This window comes from Amaranthus tricolor, chromosome 1 (genome assembly GCF_026212465.1).
Source record: "Amaranthus tricolor cultivar Red isolate AtriRed21 chromosome 1, ASM2621246v1, whole genome shotgun sequence".
Lineage (NCBI taxonomy): Eukaryota > Viridiplantae > Streptophyta > Magnoliopsida > Caryophyllales > Amaranthaceae > Amaranthus > Amaranthus tricolor.
Window position 1 is genome coordinate 11,257,028 of NC_080047.1, and position 24,402 is coordinate 11,281,429.

At 30.7% G+C, this 24,402-nt stretch overlaps 2 protein-coding genes across 3 annotated transcripts; both read left to right on the forward strand.

The window, feature by feature from the left end:
* Window positions 1-377: 377 nt before the first annotated feature.
* On the forward strand, window positions 378-6,337 carry LOC130800117 (auxin-responsive protein IAA26-like). 2 transcript variants are annotated; one of them, XM_057663480.1, is made up of 7 exons: window positions 378-740; window positions 1,179-1,225; window positions 1,337-1,937; window positions 3,919-4,196; window positions 4,986-5,130; window positions 5,821-5,882; window positions 6,021-6,337. In XM_057663480.1, exons 3-7 carry the CDS (start codon window positions 1,438-1,440, stop codon window positions 6,068-6,070), a joined length of 1,035 nt encoding a protein of 344 aa, XP_057519463.1. In that variant the 5' UTR covers window positions 378-740; window positions 1,179-1,225; window positions 1,337-1,437; the 3' UTR covers window positions 6,071-6,337. The 2 variants fall into 2 exon arrangements, with proteins under 2 accessions (XP_057519463.1, XP_057519457.1); XM_057663474.1 differs by having other exon boundaries at window positions 378-668.
* A 14,202-nt stretch (window positions 6,338-20,539) lies between these two features.
* Window positions 20,540-23,805, forward strand: LOC130800129 (probable 2-oxoglutarate-dependent dioxygenase AOP1). Its single transcript, XM_057663486.1, has 3 exons — window positions 20,540-21,107; window positions 22,120-22,441; window positions 23,306-23,805. The coding sequence occupies exons 1-3, from the start codon at window positions 20,740-20,742 to the stop codon at window positions 23,546-23,548; spliced, it is 933 nt and encodes a 310-aa protein (XP_057519469.1). The 5' UTR covers window positions 20,540-20,739; the 3' UTR covers window positions 23,549-23,805.
* Window positions 23,806-24,402: the final 597 nt, after the last annotated feature.

Here is a 24,402-nt window from a genome sequence, read left to right on the forward strand (position 1 = left end):
CTTCAAGAATACCACGTGGACTTTTAAAAATCTTTGATTATCACTTGGAAAATCCAATACATCAGGATTACTATGTGGAATTTCCCTTTATTATTCAGTTAAATAATATATATATATATATATATATATATATATATATATTTTGTCTAAAATATTATATTTTTCTTAATTATGGTTAATATTTTTCGTGAGAATTTTATTAACAACAAAGGGAGAAGAATAGAAGAGTAGATACCTAGCCAATAGCCACACTATTCTATTGGTAATTTAGCTGAGTAATAGTACTTGTGTTGGCTCAAATCATCAACTAAGAGTAGTAGCCCCCACAAGCCACACTCCCCCTTTTAAAGTTCAAAAGCATGATTTGTGAGTGTAATTAGCATAAAGCAACACCATATATAGACTATACTCCTATACTCAGTTTTTGCATCCTACTTCTATATTGCTCATAGCTTGCCTGATAGTGAAGCAGAGAAATGACTCCATTATTCCAAATGGCTCATTGAGAATCTTTTTCTTTTTGCCCAATATTTATTTAAAAATTTATTAAAAATCTTGCCACTTTTTTCTTCATTTTATATTTACATCACTTTCCTTTCACCAGTAGAAAAGAAAAAGAAAGAAATGTTTTAGGGTGTTGTGCTGCTTATTAGGAGTAACAAAGGAAGGTCAGCACTGCACGCTTTGCTTACTCAACCAAATTTCATACTCCTACTATTTTTGAACAAGAGTTCCTCTTGGTTGCGTGCATTTCCTTCTAATTATCTTTCCTGTTTTTCTGTGTTTTTCTCTGTTTCTTGATTCTTCTTTGCTTTTGCTTAAATTCACAAAATTTAATCTTTTTATTAAATTATCCCTTAATCAAATCTGTAATTGCAACAGAGCACATAGAAAGAAAACCCTTAAATTAAATTCTTTAGTTTTTTTTTAATGAAGAATTAAAAGTAATAAAATGAGTTTATATTTAATGGGTTTTGCTCCTTTTTGTGGGGTTTGAATTGGGTTATTAATATCGTAGGTTGGTTGTTGTAGGGGCTTATTTTGCTTGTTTTGAGGTTTAATAAAGATTAAAACTTGGAAGATATTGATCAAAATTATTTCTTTTTTGAGTTTTGTTTATGGGTTTTGATTTTCCTGGTTTTGGTGCTTATCATAGGTTGGTTTTACATGTTTTTCAGGATGTGGGTCTTTATTTGCCATTTGAGTTCTGGTTAACATACTTTAGGTATGTGTTTCTGTCAATCTCTTTAATCACATTATATTTATTCCCTTTATTTCATTTAATTTGATTCTTTTAAATACTTGATCTCATCAACTTAGTTACATTTTTTTTCAGAGGAGATTATCATTAATTCTAGTCTGTTTTAGAGGTTAAGAGGAGAATTTAATAAGAAATATCATCTGGGTATTTGAACAAATTTTGAAATTGTGTGAAAAATGGCTGAAAGTAGTCCAAAATTGTTGGATTTGATACCAAAAGAGAAGGAAAAGATGGGTATGGAGGAAAAAAGATATGGGTGTTCTTCTGATGAGAGAAAGCTTGAACTTAGCCTTGGTTTACCCGGTGATATAAACTGGTCTATTAAAACCAACCCAAAAAATTGCACCTCATCTGTTAGAGAGAGAGAGGATTCACTTCTCTCTCTAGGGTACTTTACTTCTAAGAACAACAATGGTGGTGTTATTGGGTGTAGGCAGGAACAGAATCATCATCCATGGTCATCTTCTTCACAACAAACTACAACTAGTAGTTCTCCATTCCTGCAAAAGCATCAAAAGTACCAAACATGTCCTAAGCAACACAATGGTCTGCCTGTTATGGTGAAGGAACCATCACAGACATGTTGCACTAGAATAGTAGATTTGCAGACTGCAGAAAAGAAGACATTTTCACCACCTTCTGTAAACACAGCTGTGCCCAATAGTTCCCAGAAAAGGTATTCCCTTTTTCTTTCTTTTAATGAAAATTAAAAGCTTTTATAATATAAATACACTATGATTCAACCATCATCTTAAGCTTTTGATTGATTTAATTGACATAGTTCCTAGACATGGTATCAGAGCTCTGATACTATGTAGCTAGACCTGGGAAAATTTGATCCGACCCGAAAATGAACCGGGACCCGACCTGACAAAACCCGAACCCGACCGACCCGAAAGCGGCTTAATCCGAAACATGACCGACCCGATAATGACCCGACCGGAAACCGACCCGTTTTGACAGATTTAATATCAATTTTTAGAGTAATTTCAATGTTAGAATTCATTTCAAATAAAATTTTAGTTTTCAAAGTATCTCAACATATTGAGTATATCACTTGAACCCTAAAACTCATCAATAGATCTCAAAAAACACGTATTTAACGTCTTTTTAGCCATCGTAATTATTTTTCTTTATAAACAGGACGTTATAATCATCTTAATTGAATACATGTATCTTGTTAAATCAGTCAAATGAGTTTTTAATTCTTCTACATTTCAGTAAGGAAATCAATATAATTTATACGAACGTTTCGCACGTTTGAATGAGCTTTTTAAAAAACGAATGTCGCTACCCTAAATTATAAAACGCGTATCTTATAAGACGAAATAAGTACTTAGTTAGTTGTATATCTTTCCAACATGAAAAATTGTGAAGATAATTTTAACGTCATTTTTATCTAACGTTACAATTATAATAAACAAAATAATTTTTATAAAGCGCGTATCTTACAAGTTTTTCAAAATAAGTATTAATTCCCCTATTTTTCTTGCACTTAAATGAACCTGACATACCAACTATTTTTTGAAAATCGTACATGTAATTTCTCTAATGATTCTTTTTAGACATTTTAATGATTTTTTTTTATGTTGAATTAGTCGATTGGATATTCTAATGTTTTATGGTAACCCGTTGGGTCAATCCGAACCTACCCGAAACCCAGAGTGATCCGACCTGAAACTGACCTGATCCGAAACTGACCCGACCCGAAAATGACCCGACCGAAATTGATCCGACCCAAAACCCGACCGACCGACCGTTTTCCCAGGTCTATATGTAGCCAACCCAATAAAAAATTATTGTTATATACTCTTAACTTATAGAAGTATTTCATATTTGATATTTCATCATCACTGTTACTATTATGTTTGTGAAGGTGGTCCATACATCATCAATTCTTGTCTTGTTTTTGGGGAGTCTTTTTATTGCAATTTTGGATTTTATTTGCATAATGATTCCGATTGAGATGTGTTTTTATTCAATTAATTGATGTGATGAAAGCATACTATTATTAACTTATTTTCTTGAAAATAGTAGTGTTTTTAATGTGTCTGTATTTTGTTTCTTCTAGTTTTGTGTTGTTTAATGGGCTTTTTATAACCTTGTCTTGGTTTTGATCTCCCATGCTCTTTGCTTGCTATGCCTCATCACATCTATTCCTGATACTCTTGTGAGGATCTTTTTCGAGCCATGTACTCTTTTGCTACATCCTTTATGGTTATGTGTGCTGAGGGACTCTTTGGCCGCATCTTCCTTACATGTATGGATTGTTGCCTTTCTTACCTCCTTAAACCCTGATCATATTCTTATGGACGGGATACATTGGGTACAATGATCATGATAACTCAGGGATAACATGGTCGAACATATTCTTGGGATGGAGGGAGTATGATATGGCTTTATAGTTAACAATATAACAGTTAACAATTTGTTGGGTAATGTTGTAAAATAGCCGGTACAAGATTATAGTTGTTTGTAAAGATGAAGGAACATGATTAGTGATCTCTAGTACTGGACACTAACAGTTAAAATTTTTGATGGTTTTTAAGGGTTGTGTGTTGATTTTTCCATTATTTTCTGTTGATTTCCTCTTGATAAGTTGTGTAATGTTATGTGTATTCATCACTTGTCTTTTCTGTTTAACTGTTTCCTAATAGAGCTGCTCCAGCTCCGGTTGTTGGTTGGCCACCAATTCGATCATTTCGAAAGAACCTTGCTAGTAGCTCCGGAAAGGCAGTTTCTGAGTCACAAACCGAGATTCCAAGTAAGACGGTGAATCAAAAACCGAGTGAGGACAATAATACTCAAAAGGGCCTGTTTGTTAAGATCAATATGGATGGTGTACCTATTGGACGTAAAGTCGATCTCAGTGCATATAATAACTATGACAGCCTCTCGTCTTCTGTCGATGAGCTTTTTCGAGGGCTTCTTGCAGGTAAAAACTACTTCAGTTCCATTGTCATACAATGTCCAGTGTTCACATTTCAATCTGTTATACAAAATGGACTGTATATATTGTCTGATAATGTAGTCCAAGTTGTTTAGGTAAGCATGTTTCCATGTGTTTGACATCTCATTGAAGTAATCCCTTTCAATTAAGGGGAGTTAGGAAGTTTGGGAGGTTCATTTAAGATTGATTAGTTTATTATATATTTACATCTAACAAAGTTTCATTACTGTAATGTCGTTAAGTGACTTCTTACCTAGACGGGTTTTCGAGATTTAGATCTACGCAAACTTACCGACTCTGATCACAAATAAATTGTTTTCGATTGATTAAATAGCTCATATTGTTTCCGTTTATCTTATTTTGATACAAATAGTGGGTTGGGTTACAAACCATCAAATTCTAATTTTTGGTAAATTAACTAGTTGAAACATCTTATTATTATAAATAAGTTGTCAGGTTATTCAAAAACAGCTAGTCAAATCAGTTAATAAAATCAACGGGTAAAATCAGCCACTGTAATCAACTATAAACTATTATTTACCAATCGTTTGCCAAACATCCCATGTTTCGGATTGATTAACTAGCTCATATTGTTTCCATTTTGTTGATTATAAATTTACATCTTACATTCCATATTTTCGCAATACTAAATCCTACTTAGGCGGGATTTGAGGATTAGGTCTACGCAACCTTACTCTTATTAGTGATGACAAATAGATTGTGGCCGATTAATTTAATAGCTAATATTGTTTAAGCTTTGGTTTTATTTCTCAGCTCAAAGAGATTCTGGTGGTGCAATAGAAAACAAACAAGAAGAGCATAAACCAATTACAGATTTGCTAGATGGAAGTGGAGAATATACTTTGGTGTATGAGGATAATGAAGGAGACAGGATGCTTGTTGGAGATGTTCCATGGCAGTAAGCATCTTAATTATTATGGATCTTTGTGATTAACTTTCTTTAATTATCTTAATCTTATGCGGCTTTGTGCCACGTTCCACCCTTCCCATTGGTTAAGATTGGTTTAATTAATTGATAATCCGGATTATGATTCCTAATTGGTTGACAATAATATGCATTGTTTTGTTGGGTAGTGAACCAGTTTTCTGCAGTCCAAGGTAAAATTGTATTTATAAGACTATAAGTATGTTTTTAGTAAAAAGCATTAATAGAATATATGTTGGCTCTCTTTCATTAGCTGTAATTATATATTCTAAACATTTGACAATTTGCATGAAGGTATTTGTCCCTTTGTGTTACTTAAAATATATTCCTAAATTAATAATTTCTAATCCTGCCTAAAGATGTTCAAAATAGACTCGATGATTCGATATTTACACAATCTTGTAACCAAATCCAATTTAAACCTACTTAAAATTAGATTATTAATTATGTAAAAATCAATATAAACACAAGATTCGGTTTAAAATCAACTCGAAATACCGGATTTGAGTTAACCTAATGATCCTAATTTGAACCCGCTATTATCATTAGGTAAGTAAGTTAGTTAGCAATGTTGAAGAAATTGCTAGTTTTTCGTTTAATACAAACCTTTATTAGAGTGTTTGTTTTTGTTGACGTATTGTACTCATTTTGTTTATCTTGCAGTATGTTTGTGTCGACTGTCAAGAGGTTACGAGTTTTGAAAAGTTCTGACCTTATGTTAAGCTGTAAGTTTATGCTAATTCGATATTTGAGTGAAAATTTGTGGTAATTTGCTCTAATTAGTTTTTTTTTTTTTTTTTTTTTTTTTTTTTTTTAATTTTATTTTTTTAAATGTATTAATAGGTTTTATTTTTTGTGTGTAGGGGGAAGCAGTAAAGAAAGCAAAAAATTGGTTGAGAGTTCATCCAAGTAAAAGAGAAGCTAAAACTAAATGATTGCATATTCGAATCGATGAATGGTTCATCTGTATTAAAGTAATTGATCTTAAGCCTTTCCTTTTGGCTATGAGAGAAAAAATTGAAGCCAAGATTTGTGTATTTTTCGTTGTTTTGGATATTTAATTTCTAAAATGATAAATTAACTCTTCGGAAAGTTGTCTACTTTTTGTTTATGTAAACATAATGTTCTCTGAATTCTAAAATTGAAAATTTTCTCTATTATTAAGTACTAATTTTATGCATGAGCAAGGTAAATTAGAAAAATGATAGAAATGGTTAAAAATATTTTTTTCAAAAATTATAAATTGTTCGAGTTGAATTATCATTTTAATTGAATTATTTAACACGATTTAAAATTATTTTTGATTCTCATTATATCCTATTTAATTTCTTTTGATATGTTTGTTAATATATTCCATAGGATTGTTAATAGACACCATGTGCCTTTTAACTTTTTACTCCTATAATTGTTTCTAACTTCTTTTTGGTTACTTAAAATTGTGGAAAGAGTAGGTTAGGGGGGTTGAGTCCATGTCTATATTTAAGTAGTATGCAAGTTGGATATAATATTTCTTCCTTCCTTGTTAATAGTTTAAAAACAAAAGAGCAAACTCTCCTATTCGTTCTAAAATACTTATAATTAATTGTAACATATTATATTAAAAAATAATACTTTTAATTACGAATATTATGAAATGAAAAAAGTACTACTTTTATAAATCTAGATACTTGTCAAGTATCACCTATTTATATGCACAATTGGAATTTTTTAATAATATATTACAAAGTCAAAAAGTAAAATCAATTTTTTGTCGCCTTTAATTTAAATACACTCTTTCTTTTATAGAAAAGTTTTCACGTCCATATATTTTATTTTCTTTTTTAGAAATGCTTAAAACTGCACACAAGATAATTTTTTGTCTTATTATCTCAATAACTAAATTAATTCATAATATTAGTGTAAACCCCTTGGTATAATATACAGCCATTATTAGATTTTTATTTGGTCTCATGAAATTTAAAACATTTATAATATTGATTATGGCTTTGGATTCTTTGCATATGCATTTTCAGGATTATTCCCATAAAAACCAAGCAACAAAAATAATAAATGTATTTGTTGCTAATTTGATGGGCCAAGTAGTAAGTTGTGAGGAGGTCCATAAAATTAATTTCATACATTTGGAGGGAATAATCAAATTGTCTTGTGTGTAGTTTTGAGCATTTATTTTTGCATCAATTGTTCTGATATTATAATTTTGGCAGCTAATGTTCATTCAGCTCCATATTCTGATACATAATACTTAGTACTTCTTGTATATCTGGAATTCTGAAATATAATCAAAGAGAGTATTGAATGCAATATACTCCATATTTCCATCTCATTTAACATTATTTTTTATTTTAATTTTTTCTTTTATTTTACATCAGTTTTTTAATATAGATTTACTATTTCTTTTTTATCTCATTATAAATTATACTTCCTCTTATTCATTTTACTTATCCCATTTGCCTTTTGTCACTATTTGCTAATTACTTTTAAATTGTATTTTATTCTTAATCTATAAGTTGAAATATAATCAAGTGAAATTTTCTTTCATTCGTCTCAATACAAGGATTATTAATTTCAACTTTTTATAATTTTAATTATACATAATTAGAGATATTAAGGGTTAAACTATTACCTAGATAAGTGTGAAAAAATAAATGAGACAAGTAAAATAAATAGGAGGAAACATCTTTTAATTTCAACATAGTTTAATATTTTTTTTTTTTATTATAAAATCATCTCATTTTCTTAAAAATACCCAACTTTCTCTATAATATAATACCATATATACCAAATGGTGTGGCATCTAATAGTCATATCCTTATTATATGGGGCAGGTTGTTTCATTAACATTACTCATACTCTACTTTTGGTTCACCCATTTGCCTTTTGGCATACTCCACTTAGGTATCAGACTTATTTTGAGCTTCATTTTTGTCTCTCTAGACTTCCCCTTTCTTTTCCATTTTTTTTCTTTTTTCTTTCGGATTTGACAAATGGATATCATTGAACAACCCATGAATAAGAAAGACCAACACCCCAAAAAAAATCAAACCAATTTAAAAAAAATAAATAAATTATCGTGATAATTTTTCTACAATAATACTAAGTATTGATTAATTATGAATAATACCAACTTAGGGGGTATTTTTCACTTTAATATGGAGTATCAACTAATTTACCAATTTTTTTGTCTTATATACCTATAGTTCGTATTATTATAGAGAAAGTAACAGAAAGATATATTATTAAAGGTAATTTTTCTAAAAAAATATTAGGATGATAAATTCATTTCTGATAACTAAAAATAATTACTAACTTATGATAGGAGTATTAAAATCGCAATAATAAATTTTGTAATTATTATTTTTAGATGATTAATTAGAAATATTCAGGGTCAAAATTATATCCCTTATTTAAATAGGGCTAAAAATTTAGAATCCTTTGATTTTAGATTATAAGTGAAATAATTAATCTTACAAAACCATAGAAGGGACTATAGCTGCCTTTCTTTTTTCTTTCTTCTCTCTCTAAAAAACCCTAATTTCTATAGTTGGTTTGGGCTATCATCAACCTAAATAAGCCTCTAATTTCTTTGTTTTAAGCTTTTTTTAATATGATTAGAATAAATTTTTGCTCTCTCCCTACATGAGAATTGTTCTACCTATTCATTGAGTTGATTCTACCTATATATTGGGGTTTAATCTCTCTCCTCGTGAGAGTTTGGAGTTATAAATTTTAGTCTCTAGTTGATTTGTTGGTAAAGATTAATGCGATAATGCAGCAGACACTAAAATTGCAATTACTATCAACTACATCAAATTCAATTCTATCTCAAGATTACAACAAATCGAAAGACCCCATCGTAGAATACTGTATCAAACAGCAATGTAGAAGAGGATATTCAGAATTGTCAGATCTCATACACAACGATCGTAGTTTTATTAATTTTGAATTATTTTTGGTTAAAGTTGTTATGTATTTGCTAATTTTTATCTTTAATGTAGATGTCGTATGACTCTTTATTAATAAATCAGGTATTATTAAAAAAAGTGAAATAATTCATTAAATTTGTTGTGATTAGTGTGACTTGAGTGCACATTTGATGAGGTATATTCATGTGTGACCTTTGGGATGGAATCCCATGAATGTGTTAATGTGGGTGTATTAAGTTAAGTTTTGATGATTGATTTATGATGGTGATTAAGTATGGATTAATAAGGTAATGAAGTGTGAGAGTTATGGGACTAAATGAAGAAGTGGAAAGGTTGATTCAAGATGCTCTACTAGGCAAGTCGAGCAATACTGTCAGAAGCCTCTGAAGAGCCGCTCGATCGAGCGAGCTTCAGGTTGGATCGAGCGAGCATACATAATGCAACCAGAAACTTCCTGAAGTCCGCTCGACCAGGCCGCTCGACCGAGCGAGCCTCTGCTTTGGTCAAGCGAAGTCTCTAATACGCTAGAATGTTGATTTTGACTCTTCATATACTTAGGGATGTTTCATTATCATTTAATCATAGCTTTAATGTACTTAATGTTACTTAGTATGATCTCTCCTATAAATAGAGAGCTCTCATTCACTTTGTAATTGGTGAAAACATCCACAAAAATTACACCTCAAGCCAAACACTAGCCTATATCTCTTCTCTATTGTAATTCTCCATATTTGAGAGTTCTTTGAATTCCTTTTGATAATATAAGAGATACTACACACCGGAGGACGTAGCCTTAGTTGGGTGAACTTCGTTAAATCTTTGTTTCATTTTATTGCTTTACTTTCTCTTACAAACGTCGATATCATTGATAGCGTAATTTGTTTGTCACTAAACTTCATACACTCGATCTTGGCAATATTAGAGTTTGAAACACATTGTTTGAACTCTAATATATCATCGTTTTCAAAATTTCATACCCCTTGTTATTTATGTGAAGTTCATGTTTGCTATTAGAGACCTATCAAAAATAATCTCATTGATGAAATTGAAATTGCATACAATTGAAATTGAAATATTAAAAGACATAAAAGTTCAAATTGTACAAATTCAAATATAAACTATAGTGGTATGTAAATTTACTGAATAAAAATATTATGTACTTGTGTATCCTTTTAGATTATAATTATGTAGAACAACGAAATTAAAGTATATAATGAATAATATCCTTGTAGACCATGGGAGAATAATAATCAAAAGTATAGGAAAGTAGGGTTCGAAAGTACAAAGCCTACTTTACATGATAAATCATACGTATAACAATTTTTATATACTTTATTCTTTCCATATTGCTGCACATTCTTATCAATAAAACTGTTTTAAAGGGTCATGTGGCACTTTACATTTTTAGGGGAAAGGTTGAAAAGTACTTGTAAGGCCATTATAACCGTTAATAAATTTTCTCCAAATGGAAAAGATAATGAAACTTATTCTTATATAGAATAACGCTTATTTTGTTTAATTTTAATTTGATATATAGAGCTGAATTTCGAAATTTTAGATGAAAAAAGGTAATTTTTTTTATATTAATCTCAAAAAAGATTTTAAATGAACTGTCTATAATTACAAAAATTTAGAGTATTTAATAATTTATTTACATTAATACTACCTCTTATTCAGCCTAAATGTCCCATTTGATTTTTGGCACTATTCACTTATCACTCTTAATTTGTATTTTACTCTTAATCTATAAGTTAAAACATAGTCATGTGGGATCTTGTTTGATTCGTCTCAATACAAGGATTATTAATATCAACTTTTTATAATTTTTAATTAAGAATAATTTAAGATATTAAGAGTTAAAATGTTATCTCGGCAAGTGTAAAAAGTCAAATGAGACATTTAAGCTGAATAGGAAGGAGTATCGTATAGTTTGATTTGAATCATATAACTAAAGTATATGTTTTCTAGAACAAATTGTATAAAATATGATAATTATAAAGAATAAATTATACTTATACGGCCTCAAATTCAATTTATTTGACCTTCGTACAACCTAATATCCTTATTGATCATGAGCTCACGGTTACATTGATCTCGATTGGCTTAATTTAGGTCACCACTCTAAGTTATCAGCTCTAGTATAAAGCCAATCGTGACCAACCGACAATTACATGATTTACGGGTTCAAATGCAATGGATTCTCTTAATAAATTGTATGGACAATTAATAACAAATTTATAGATTAAATGAGCTTTTTCACCTAAAAAATTAGTCTTTCTAAATGAAATATATGTTTAACATCATATATGATTGTATTGACTATTGAGATATATGAACACTACTTTTGAATATCCATTTATTAGCTACCTATAATTTGCACAATAAATTACAGCTCTTCCGCATGGAAATGTAGGCAAAATCACAAACTAGACTTAACTCCTTCGACAAGTGTTAAAAGTGTGATCCGACTACTCTTTGAATTTTGATAGCGATGCTCTTAGACCAGATTCAACTCCTGCAATGACTTAGAATAAATAGTGTTCAACTTTTTTCAAAATAAGAAAATTTATTTCTTTTTAACAATTATTCAATTGTTTGACTTGAATTCCAATTGTCTTATATTCTTCTTTTAAATAATTAACTATTTTATTTTTTAAATGATAGACTAGAATATATAATACATCATCAAATTATAATTATAAGCTTAAGCAGCTTTTTGTTAAGCTAGTCTCAGTCTTGAGATGATATTAAAATCTAATATGACAAAAATTGTCATGGGTTCGAACTGTATTTACCTTTCATTAGTTTAAATGGGATATTTAGAAACAATATGTATGAGGAGACCATGGGTTCTACATCAACTCTATAAGCATGGCAAAACGTACTATACTATCAGTCTTATAAGCATGACAAAATGCAAATTTAGTCACGCAAATTAAGCGTGCCTAAAACTTACCCATACAAGCTAGAAGCACGCTTAATTAAGCATCACTACAACATAATTTGCTTTTAGTGGGATATGTTGAGCGGCATTTAATTTAAACGTCACTACTTCAAATTTCTATGACTGTATATAGTAAATTTAGTGACATTTATTAAACTCTTTAGCAGCATAATAAAAAAACACATTATAACTTTATGCAACATAGAATCTAGTGATATTTATTAATATCACTATAGACTATAGTAATAATTACATATGTCATTAAAGGCCAAGTAAAGTGACACTAAATCCCTTTATAGTGGAGCTTAAAATAAAAAAAATAATTATTATACTAAAAATATAAATCATTGTCATTTTTTTAATGCCACTAAATTTAATATCATGAAAAGTTAAATTTGTTGTAGTGTGTAACTAATCAAATACATCCGCCAAACAAATAAGCGAGCCTAAATTCATTTTTTAGTGTAGGTAGCGCAATATTTTTTATAGTGTATATATAACATATTCTAGAGCTACAACAATAAATTTAAAGTTTTAGTTGAATTAGTTCTTTAAAGGTGAAATTTATTAAACATTTATAAATTTTATATAACACAACTATAGTATACCAAAAGTTTGTCAAATAACAATCACAATTATATCCACCTTTAAATATTTTACATAATATATATAGTAAATAAGATTGGAACTCCTAACATGAATATTGTATTAAAATGCCAACTTAAGTAATAAAATTAAGCATTATGAATAATTCATTCAAAAATAAAGAAATGTAAAGCCGGATATAAAAAACATGACACTGTTCTTTTCTTGCGCCGCACAGGAAAGAGATACACACAAGAGACTTTTTTTGAAATATTGAGTGGCTACGGCCTACATATAATTACATGCATGAAGAATATTCGTCCTATCAAATTGTCACGTTTTTCTTTTTAGTTTTTTAATAATTTTATTATTATTTTATTTTATAAAAGTTTCTTTTGTCACATTTATTTGTTCGCATTTATATATTTAAACTCTCTTTTACGATTTTATACATAATTTAAATAATAACTTTATAATTTCTTAATTTTGCGCAAAATCTTCCATTGTTATAATGTATTAGGGCAGGAGAAAGTAGAAAATAATTGTATGAAGAGATAAAGATATTGTTGGTAAGAGATGTCATGCTCATGAAAGCACCCATACAATACAAAAGGCACGTATTTTTATAATAATAAATCATAATGTATAGTTAGAAATTTAGATATATGACAATTTCAAGTGTTAATTTAAGAAAAAGATGGTGGTCCAAAGAGTTTAAAGGAAGAAAGAAGGGGGTGAATTGAAGGGTCATCATCTATGAGGCCTGCCTAACTGTGGGACAATCACACCCTTTCTTCAAAACTTTGGTCTTGTACGAAACATTTTTAATGTTTCTCTTTAATATTCACAACTCATATTTTATTAATGTTTATTTATAATTGTCTTTTTATTTCATAATTAAGCAATTTAATTAAATCATATTTAAAGCTTTTACTTAATTATTATCAAAGTAAAATTTTCATCAGACTTAATTGAGAGAGAATAATAAACAAACAAACTTATTCTCCTCAATCCTCATCTCCTCTCTCACCATTTTAATACCAACTTTTGCATTTTTATTGTTTAGATGCGCTCTCTCGTCATTTTAAATTCATTCTTTTACATATATATATATATATATGGGAGGAATTCGATGAGAATAGTGTTGAAAATGAGAAGAGTAAGAAGAACTCTACACCCATGATTTTACCAAAATAAAAAAAATTATGGTCACTATTAAGCCAAAATCACATAATTGTAAAAGTAACTATGTTACATAGAAAAGTATCTATGACATAAATTTTTAAACTGTTCTTACTTTATAACATAATATCATTTTTTTATATATGGTAACAAAATAAAACCAAACAAAAATCTTTCTCATCTTTCTTATTTTAAAATCCTTCTTATTTGATCATATATATATATATATATATAAAAGGAAATAACCTTTGAACTCTATGTTTTGAGGAAGGTTCACTTCCTATATCATGGACAATTTGAGGTAGGATTCCCTTTTTGTTCAACCCCGAATTTTAAAGTGTATAGATTGTTAGAGTAGGATCCTCTTTCCATCCTTCCATTTAAGGTAGGATCTTCATTCCATCATTTCAAAAATTTTAGATGCCAATTCAAATCAGTACTAGTAGAAAAATAATCCACCGATAAAACTCACATATGTTCAACAATGACACTTAAATAGATCTTAGTAAAACATTTGACGAAAGATTTTGGCAAAAAGTAGGTTTTGATAGATAGTTTTTGAAATATGTTTTTTTTAGAAAAGTAGTGAAAATAATTTTTTAGTGAGGAAACAAAATTAGATGTTGTTAAGCTGGGGGGCTTACGCGTGGTAGGGTTTGTTTGGTGTGATCTAAAATGTGTGGACTGTGGTAATATGAATATGGTCAGTCATCTTAAGTCTTAATCTTATCGCTTAGAGTGATAGCAACCTTAGATATGATAATACAAACATTATAAAAGTTGATTTAGTACAATGTTTATGTTCGATGTTTTCTACGATGGCTGATGCTACATAACATACATTTAGAAAAGGACTGAGTTTACCACTCTCATATTCGCTAGTCTTTTGAGAGACCGTTTTTTTAAGAGACGTATCTCAAGCCCAATCCATTAAAGATTAATACTTACTTATCGTATTCTTAATGCCTATTTACATTATCTTTAATGTTTACTTATCGTATCTTTAATGCCTACTTTCAATATCTTAAATGTCTACTTACATCATTTTTAATGCTTACTTACAACATTTTAAAAATATATGATAAACCAACCCAATTAGAGATGATCTCTTAAAAAGACCGTCTCTTATAAAAATTTGTGCATGCTATTTGACTCATTTCGATGGCTTCAGCTTTACCCTATTCAATTTACATAATCTTGGGCCTAAGGTCCACATCAAAGGCCCGTATTGATCATTTTGCTCATTGGGAATACACAACATTTTGTATATGGCCGGTGCACTCGTGCGATCTCTAGGCCCAACGTATATAGTATTTTAATTTTTCCCTTTTTTTAGATTCGATCCAAGTTTACCGGTTTTTTTGAGTTATAGGTCGAAATTTCAGAGTCAAGACCAACTAATATCTGCTCGGGCTCATAGGGAGCAATTTGGCAAGTTTGACAGGTCTTGATCCAAGTGTACCCTTAAAATAATATCTTTGTCCTAGGAAAGTTTCAGAATACTATTTATACATTAATGTTCAAGGTAGCTAGCTAAATACCCCATATTTGGAGCATTGTAGCAGTTTCCAATCCTACAACAACAGATGGACTTTAACATATCCATACTATGACAAACTTAGTTTTCTGGGGAAAAGTTTCATCTATTGGCATCTCAATTCATTTGTAATTTACGTATATTATTAGTAAAATAACTTACATGTGATCCTATATCGAACAATTAAAGGGATGTTGACTATTTATTATATATACTTGATGGAGAACTTCTCATAATACCAATTGGGTATGTGTGCAATCAACCCTCATTTTATGCGGGTCTTGTTATATACAAGCCAAAGCCTAAATTTATCGAAAAAGTGAAATGCTTGAGACAAATTAACAACAAAATAAATGAAATAAGATAAGTTTCGACTTATTTCCAAAAGTAAGCGTGTAATTCTCAAACCTGTGGTTTGGGCTGTTCGCAGTTATAAGTAACTGTGAACAAACAAATAAATATAAACTAGTTGTTCGCAGTTAGTAACTGCGAACAGCTGTTTGACTTTTTTTTTGACCTCTTTGCAGTCACCGACTGCGAACAGCATGCTCCACAAATACGTAGAACAACTTTCTTCATTCCCTTTTTCCCCAATTCTCAAAACCCTATCTTATACTACTCGACATTCCCCTTACAAAACCCCTATTAGACTAGCTTCAATTTATCAATTCTTGCATTCCTCTTTTAAATTGGCACTTTAAAATTAGTCTGAGTTACTCTAGCTTGCATAAAGGTAAACAGTTATGCGTTTTTTTGAGTATATATTTCGTTTTTTAGGGTTTTGATGAAGTTTGGTTATTTTGTCAAGTGTAGCTTACTAGTTCTTAAATCAACACTCTTCTTAATCATCCATAACTATTCAAGGTAATGTTTAATTGTTTTCATAGCTTTATGTTGTTTTTTGAAGTATTGTTGATGAGCATATCGAATTAGTTGAATTTGATGTACATTATATATTATTAGAAATGTTGATGTTGGTATTAAAAACATCATTTATGAACTTATTAATTGATTTATTATTTGAATTTTATGTGCATTATATAGTATGAACTTAGTTACATTATGGACTTTATTAATTTGTAGACCAAAAAGATTATAATCAAATGAATATGGTGTACTTGTATGGGCATGAAGTTGATGATGATGTTGATTTTGTTTGTATTCATGTAGAAATGGGATCATTTCGCGTCACTATAGTATGTTTTTGGAATGGTTGTATTCGAGAAAGTAGTGACAAAGTTCATTATGTTGGGGGAAGACGTAGGTTGTTTGCATGCATCTCGAACATGAATTTGAATTAGTTTAAACGTTTTATATGTTCTAAGATTGGATTGGATCCCACTTTATAGAAGATCCCCTTTAAGATCAAAGAATTCCATCGAATTGAGTATGATTGTATGTGTGATAACATCTACTATACCAAGAATATCAATGAACCCGATTATTACAATCGCTCAGGATACCCTTTTTTAGCTTCTAGAGTCTATTTCTTAGTTCCAGAACCCTCTTACTCTTACTAACTGGAATCAAAGAATTTAGTAGATCTGTTCCGCTCAAAATGGGAATGGGCTAGGGTTATGAACTTATAATCTAGAATCTGATGATCGAGTCGATTCCATGATTATAAGTTCATTCCATACCGGACCAGAATAGGGTTATATACATGCTCATTATGAGAAGGGGTCATTTGAGCGCATCTAAATAGATACTATGTTTACATATGGATCCCCGCGTCGTTCCATTCCATATAGGATTAGGAATAGGCAAAATCAGACCCGCTTTTTACATCTCTCGTTATTTGGGACCTTATTCATCTCTTTAGGCTTCTATTAGAAGTATTGTAAATATAAGCTTTAAATATGACATGAGTGGAGAATTGCTAGCCTTTCCTGTTGAGGATGATGAGGCTATAGATGCTATGTGGGAGCATTCAAAGTCCACCCAAATTCCCTCTTTGGAGTTATACGTAGAAGAAATACCCTTAGGGAATGTAGTTGCTTCTAATTCTACTCCTACCCCTATGCCTATATATAATAGTTTTTGTGGGACTCGTAACCTACCGAAGCCTACGCAACTGTTCCGGAGCACTCGGGGATTCAGTAAGGTAAGTGCATGGCTTATGTGCCGCTCATATTGTTCAACATTGTCAAAGTACATCTACCGGAGCGTGTACTGCGCCAATATGGGTTGGTACAGGGCATTCCACCGCCTTACGATACTAAACCCGAGTTGCACCTGATTTCGCGCAAGAATCAGGGTACGACGAACTGGACGGAGATCAACTGGCGCCACATCACTCGTTGGGATCGTAGACTTGAGCTGCTAGCCCAAGGTGCGTCGATCGATGTTTATGGCGCACCTACTACACCGGACTACATGCCGTGGTTCCTTTCCATCACTCGTCGATGGATGACACCACGTGGCATCATCGCAGCGTCACATTATTCTCCTGCTGCGCCTACGATGACTCAATTTATAAGTCTTCATTCGCATTTAAATGATTAAGTTGTTGATTACATAATATAATATTACATTAACTATACATTAATTGCAGGCACAAGGTGCGACAGCCGTGATATGGTACAGCCAAGAGAGCCGGTGAGGGAGATTGCGCAAGGCATGCTCGTCGGCACGCAATTCCAGCACTTTATACCGTAAGTTGCTGCGGAGTCCTCAACGGCTACCACCGATGCGCACGTCTCATCTCCTGCTTATGACTATCATTTGGAGGAGATGGACCTTTCATACCCTGTTGACGTTGCGGGGACCTTGTAAGCTGGGCCATCGCAGCCATCACAGTACCAGTCCCCTCCTCTGTCAGAGCGACACACGAAGGCCTCTTACTACCGTAGGAGGCGCAGGAGACCAACTCAGTTGGATAGGGTAGATGAGGGTCATGAGCGTTAGCGTTTCGTTTCTGTGTATTTGAATTGACTATATATATATATATATATATATATATATATATATATATATATATATATATATATTTAGTTGTATATTACATTTGTATATATTTAGTTGTATATATATGTTTATATACATTATCATAGCCTCCAAGCTTTGACTTACGAATTGTTGAACTTTTGACGATGAATCATCCGCCTGAAATATACATTGACTTGTAATAACTTATTCTAATGTTTCTAATGCAAATACAACAAATAATAACTCAATAATTAGGAAAAAAAAAAAGAAAGTAAAGTAGTTGTTCGCAGTTACTATTTTGACCTGTTTGCAGTTAGTAACTGCGAACAGTCCCAAACTACAGATTTGGAAATTACACGCTTACTTTTGTAAATAAGTTAAAACTTATCTTATTTCGTTCATTTTGTTGATAATTTTTTTTATTCATTTCAAATTTTCAAATTTATCATAAATCATCTGTAGTATGGGCCAGGCCGTATTGAATGGGTTTCAAAGCCTAGTCCATTCTCATCCCATTTTTATTTTACAAGCTCCACCTAGTTCAGCCCATTTATTGTTTGAGCCCGATTATGAGGAAAATATGAAAATAATCAAAATGAGGATATTTGATTGGTGGGTTATGATAAAAATATGAATGTTCTCGGCAAAAAATAGTTCATAATCTTTCCTTATTAAAAGACAAATTACCCCAATATCTTTCATCATTTTATACTTCCACAACCAAAGCAAAGTAAGCCAGAAAACAAGCTTACTCTTTCCTATTCAAAATGAACATAATTAAATGGGTTAATTTTTAATTAAGCTTGATGAAACAGCTTCTCACAATGTTGGTCTACCTCACACAATTTAAATTCATATACTTCATCTGTTCCATAATACTTGCTACTAAGTGTGACATATTATGTGGGAAAATATAACAATTAGTAGCAAGTATTATGGAATGGAGGAAGTATATTTCTCTTGGACATTTTGTTGAACAATGAATGTGCATCTCAAATTCTCAGCTAATTAAGAACTAAAAACAATTTGTAAGAGTTGATCAACATCATACTTCAACTCCAAATAAATGATATCACAAGTTAAAAAACTTTGTGTCTACAAAAATATGTAGGAATGTGTATATTTAGGATATTAGTAATTATTCTAATTAATTTTATTTATTTTATTCTGATTTTATTTTCTTATTTAGCGCTCACTAGTTTGTATTAATAGACGCCTCTGTATTACAAGTTAATTAATACAAACAATATTCAAAATCCTAAACCTTTATCTTAATTTTTACTTTAAATCTTGGATATCAAAGCCATAAGATTCAGATCTTGGATATCATAACTATTTTGGATCTCATCATCTAACATAGTACCTCATTTATCATAGAGACAATCAAAAACCCTTCAATTCAAACCAAACTAGAATTAGTGATTCGACCACAAAAACCCAACACTACAAATTGGACCCAACACTACAAATTGGACCCAACACCATACCGAACAAATTAAACGGACATTACCGCAACCACTATGGCTTAAGATCATTATAGCTTCTGATCATAAGGATCAGCCGTGTGACCATGTCCAGATCATTATTTTGCTTGTCCACCTTTTCATTGTTCACAGTTCACACATACACCTAACAAATATATAATCATTTGGATACATTTGGAGTATTAATTAATTAACTTCTACTTAATCATAAATTAGTACTAGCTCTTTTGTCCCTTTGTTCAACTATGTAAGTTGCAATGAAAAATATCACTTTTAATAGCAAATTTAAAGGGACATATGAATTAATAATTTATATTGTCTGTTTTGGCCCCTAATGATCACATGTGACATTGACATATATATAGATTATAAACCTAATTACTAGAGTATTGTGATAAATAAGTAAATCTTGATGTTATATATTGTAATTGATATAACTAAAAATGTCAAGGAACCAACTCAATCAAAAATTTAAGTTGATAGTGAGGTCCTAAAATATATATTATATATTCTAATACGCCCTCTCACACGAGAGCTCATTGGGTTAGAAGTGTGGATAAGCGTAGGATTTGAATATTCCACTTTAAATGAGCTGGTTGAGATTCGAACCCGTAACCTCTTATCACGTTGGCTTCTGATACCATGTCAAGAAACCAACTCAACCAAAAGTTTAAGATAATGGTTGAGGCCCCACGATATATTATATACTGTAACAAAAGACATGATTAAGCAGTCGTCATACCAGAAAATTGAAGAAGATTATCAAATATATAATAAATTGATTGATAGTGCAATGTTTAGTTCAATCTGATCCGATCCCCAATCCCCATTCATAATCTTCATGATCACTGGAACATGAAGTAGTATTTATACTGATCAATCTGTGTGACAGAAACTCAGTCTAAATCCTATATTCGATTGTCACCTGACCCTCCCCTTTCCTCAGCCTAATCTGTATTCGAGAAATTCAGATTCTATAGTGATCAAAATTTAATAGCCATGGCTACAATTAGGAAACTTCCAACAGTAAACCTTATGAGCAGAAACTTGAACCCAGGAACAAGTTATTGGGTATCAACATGCAGTGAAATCAGGCAAGCACTGGAAGAATACGGTTGTTTTATAGCTGTGTACGACAAGTTTTCTGAACAACTCCATAACAAAGCATTTGATGTTATTGAGCCTATGTTTGAACTTCCTAATGAAGTTAAAGCTCGAAATTCATCAAATCTTCCTTACCATGGATATTATAAACCTGGTAAAGTTATGCCTTTACTTGAAAGTTTAGGTATCACTCATCCACCCATGCTTCATCAGGTTCAGAGTTTCACTCATCTCTTGTGGCCTAATGGAAATGACCTATTTTGGTATGTTTTTGTATCACATATCATTTGAGATTTGTATTTCGTGTTTGGCAATTTATTATTTTTTTACTATTAGAGTTTCTGGTTTGCTAGCCGGTCAAACAGTTAAAAATAATTGGTATGGTAACTTGAAAACATTACAACTTACATAATTGGTTTAACCAACAACAAAAAACATTAAAAATTACATGTTAGTCAAATAAATGGATAATTGTCTATACGAGGGTGTTGGCAAACAATTGATACCTCGTAGGTAGCTAATAGGGTGTTATGATAAACAGTTGATAGCTAATAGTTTGTAACTGATTACATTGGTTGATTGGTTTGACCAGTTGCTTTTGAACCCGCTACTATGAGAACCATGTTCAAAATCTGCTTATTCATATCAACAACCAACTAATTTACCAAAAACTAGCATTTGATGGTTTGACCACCCAACCCTCTATATGTATCAAAATAAGATAAAATTGTTGAATAAACTGATTTTAAACCCGCTAATTTACCAAAAACTGCTTATAGTGGCTAATTTGACCAACTGATTTTATTAATTAACTGGTTTGACATTGCGATTTTAAACCCGCTGTTCTAAATAGCTTATTCATAATAATAAGCTTTTTCAACCTGCTATTATACAAAATATTAGTACTGGATGATTTAATCATCCAACTTTCTATTTGTATAAAAATAAGCTAAAATTTCTCAATAAACTATTTCGCTAAACACATCTTAGGGGTATTTGGCAAACAGTGGATTACATTGGCCGATTTGACTAGCTGATTTTGAACCTGTACATCTTATTCAAAAAAACATTATTTATAACAATAAGATTTTTAAATCAGCTTATTTACCGATCACTAATACTAGATGGTTTGACCACCTAAGCCTCTATTTATATCAAAATAAGCTATAATTGTCTAATAAGTTATTTTGCCAAACACTCGTATATCTTGACCAACAAGAACATTGATTCATAAAAACTGTCATATATTTGTTAATTTATGGTGTTTTGGCGCAGTGAAACCATCCATGAATATGCAATGATAGTAGCAGAGCTAGAACAGCTGGTAATAAGGATGGTGTTCGAGAGTTATGGTGTTGAGAAGTACGAAAAGGCTCAGCTTGAGTCGACATCATACCTTCTAAGAATGGCCAAATACAGGGTACCCCTTAAGGATGAAACCAATATAGGTGGACTTGATCACACGGATAAGAACTTCATCACTATACTTCATCAAAATGATGTCAATGGCTTGGAGGTTCAAACTAAGGATGGTCAATGGCTCACTTTCGAGTCTTCGCCTCAGTCTTTTGTTGTCATGGCTGGAGAGCCCTTTTTGGTATGTCCCATCTCTCTTTTGTTAACGTTATGAAAGATTTAGACTTACAAATTGAAATAGTAGAAAATTGGATTAAATAGAGCAGAAGAAAAATTTATGTGGACAACCATAAATTAATATAATAGTCATAATGATTAATGTAGTCGATTTTAATTTTTTGAAATTAAGACTCTGACATTATTATTGATATTATTTTAATCTTTATACCTGGTACTTGGGTAGGTGCCCTTGATCCTTAAGCCAATGAATGACAAATAATATGGTTTTATGAAAGTAAAACTAATTTTAAATGATAGTCAACCGTTAGCAATAATTGAAGTTTAGCCTAAAGATATTTAAAGATATTATAGGGATAAAGTTGAATCCAATTAATACAATTTTTTCTTAATAGTTTGGGTTTTAGCTTAATTTCTTAGTGATATATGGAGATGGAGTTGTCTCAAAATCAGTCAACTTAAAATTAAATTATACAATTCAAATTATGTGTTAGATGAAAAAATAAATTTAATTAAGTCTTACCCAGTCCAACGTTTTGAGATGTTTAACTTTACGCAAATTTTTGTATGAATCGGTTTCACCTTGAAAAGCGTTTGTTACTTTGGTTAAATAATCCAATGATATAAATTTTAAGCATATAAACTTCTTATTTTGTGGTCGTCTCACCGAAATACGATCTCTCGCTAGAATAACTCTTAATTTTATAACCCTATATCATCATTAATTAATTAATTATCTAAAGAATGAATAATAATGATTACATATACGTATCAATATCATACAATTAGGAGTATATATGATAATGTGATATGATATCCTAAGGAAAAAACTTGAAATTTACAAAGTATGGGTGATCATGAATTATAGGCTTGGAGCAATGATAGAGTACATGCACCCCTACATAGAGTGACAATCAATGGAGACAAGCCAAGATATTCAATAGCATTATTCTCCACAACCAAAGGTACTATTCAAACACCACAAGAAATGGTAGATGAAGACCATCCTTTAAAATTCAACCCATTTGATTATGAGGGTTTGCTTCGTTTTTATACTGAAGATGTTACTCGTATGGCTGTTTGCTCCATCAAAGACTATTGTGGAATTTAACATCTTTCTTTTTTTTTTCTATAATTTATGTTCTTGTTTTAAGATAAGTTAATTATGTATGTGGGTTTTAGATATCAATATTGAAGAATAAGCAAGGGCGTTTCTAGGCCCTTTAAGTTGACCGTGTTGATCGTCTTCATATATTAACAAATTCTTTATAGCTTATTGACCAATCATAGCTTAGTTAGTCATGTGTCTTTCTGTAATATTGTTGATTAAGAGTTAAATAAGCAAATTAATTTTCTAAACATTAAAAAGTAAATATAATTTTTATTTTTTTTCTTGTACTTGGGATTAGAATTTTACTCTTATTATTATGTCTTTTGATTATTACTAAATATTGTGAAAAAGGTTGTAACGTGTAATTAAAGTTGTGTTGGCTTATATAAGTGGGTAATTTTGAGGGTGGAAATGGTTTGGTTGTTTTAGTTTTTTACTATTTTCGTTCCGATATATTAGTTACATAAGAATTTTGATATCATTTACTATTTAAATTATCTTACGTATTTACGATTAATGTATAAGAAAAATATATATTCAATTAGGATTTTTTTTTAAATTGTCATTACATATTTTAAAAATTTATAATTATATATAAATTTAGATATAAATAATTAAAATAACATATTAAATTATATAAATAAAATAAAATATAATAAATATAATGAGATAGACAAAATAGTTATTGAGCTACATATGACATCAGATTTAAGGTCCAACAAAGTCAGAGGCCCACTAATAGAGCTTGATATTGGACTTCATTATTAAATGCAAATTGCAAGGAATGGAATATCATAGCGCGTTCTATTTATTGTTGATAATGATCGGATCTTGCGTACACTTATTATATAAGT

Bases quoted from the DNA above. Each gene is read 5' to 3' on its own strand.
- LOC130800117 (XM_057663480.1), top strand. From the start codon at position 1,438: ATGGCTGAAAGTAGTCCAAAATTGTTGGATTTGATACCAAAAGAGAAG. The intron at 5,131-5,820 runs GTAAGCATCTTA...TTTATCTTGCAG, and splicing joins GTTGGAGATGTTCCATGGCA to TATGTTTGTGTCGACTGTCA. The intron at 5,883-6,020 runs GTAAGTTTATGC...TTTTGTGTGTAG, and splicing joins TTCTGACCTTATGTTAAGCT to GGGGAAGCAGTAAAGAAAGC.
- LOC130800129 (XM_057663486.1), top strand. From the start codon at position 20,740: ATGGCTACAATTAGGAAACTTCCAACAGTAAACCTTATGAGCAGAAAC. The intron at 21,108-22,119 runs GTATGTTTTTGT...GTTTTGGCGCAG, and splicing joins AATGGAAATGACCTATTTTG to TGAAACCATCCATGAATATG. The intron at 22,442-23,305 runs GTATGTCCCATC...CATGAATTATAG, and splicing joins TGGCTGGAGAGCCCTTTTTG to GCTTGGAGCAATGATAGAGT.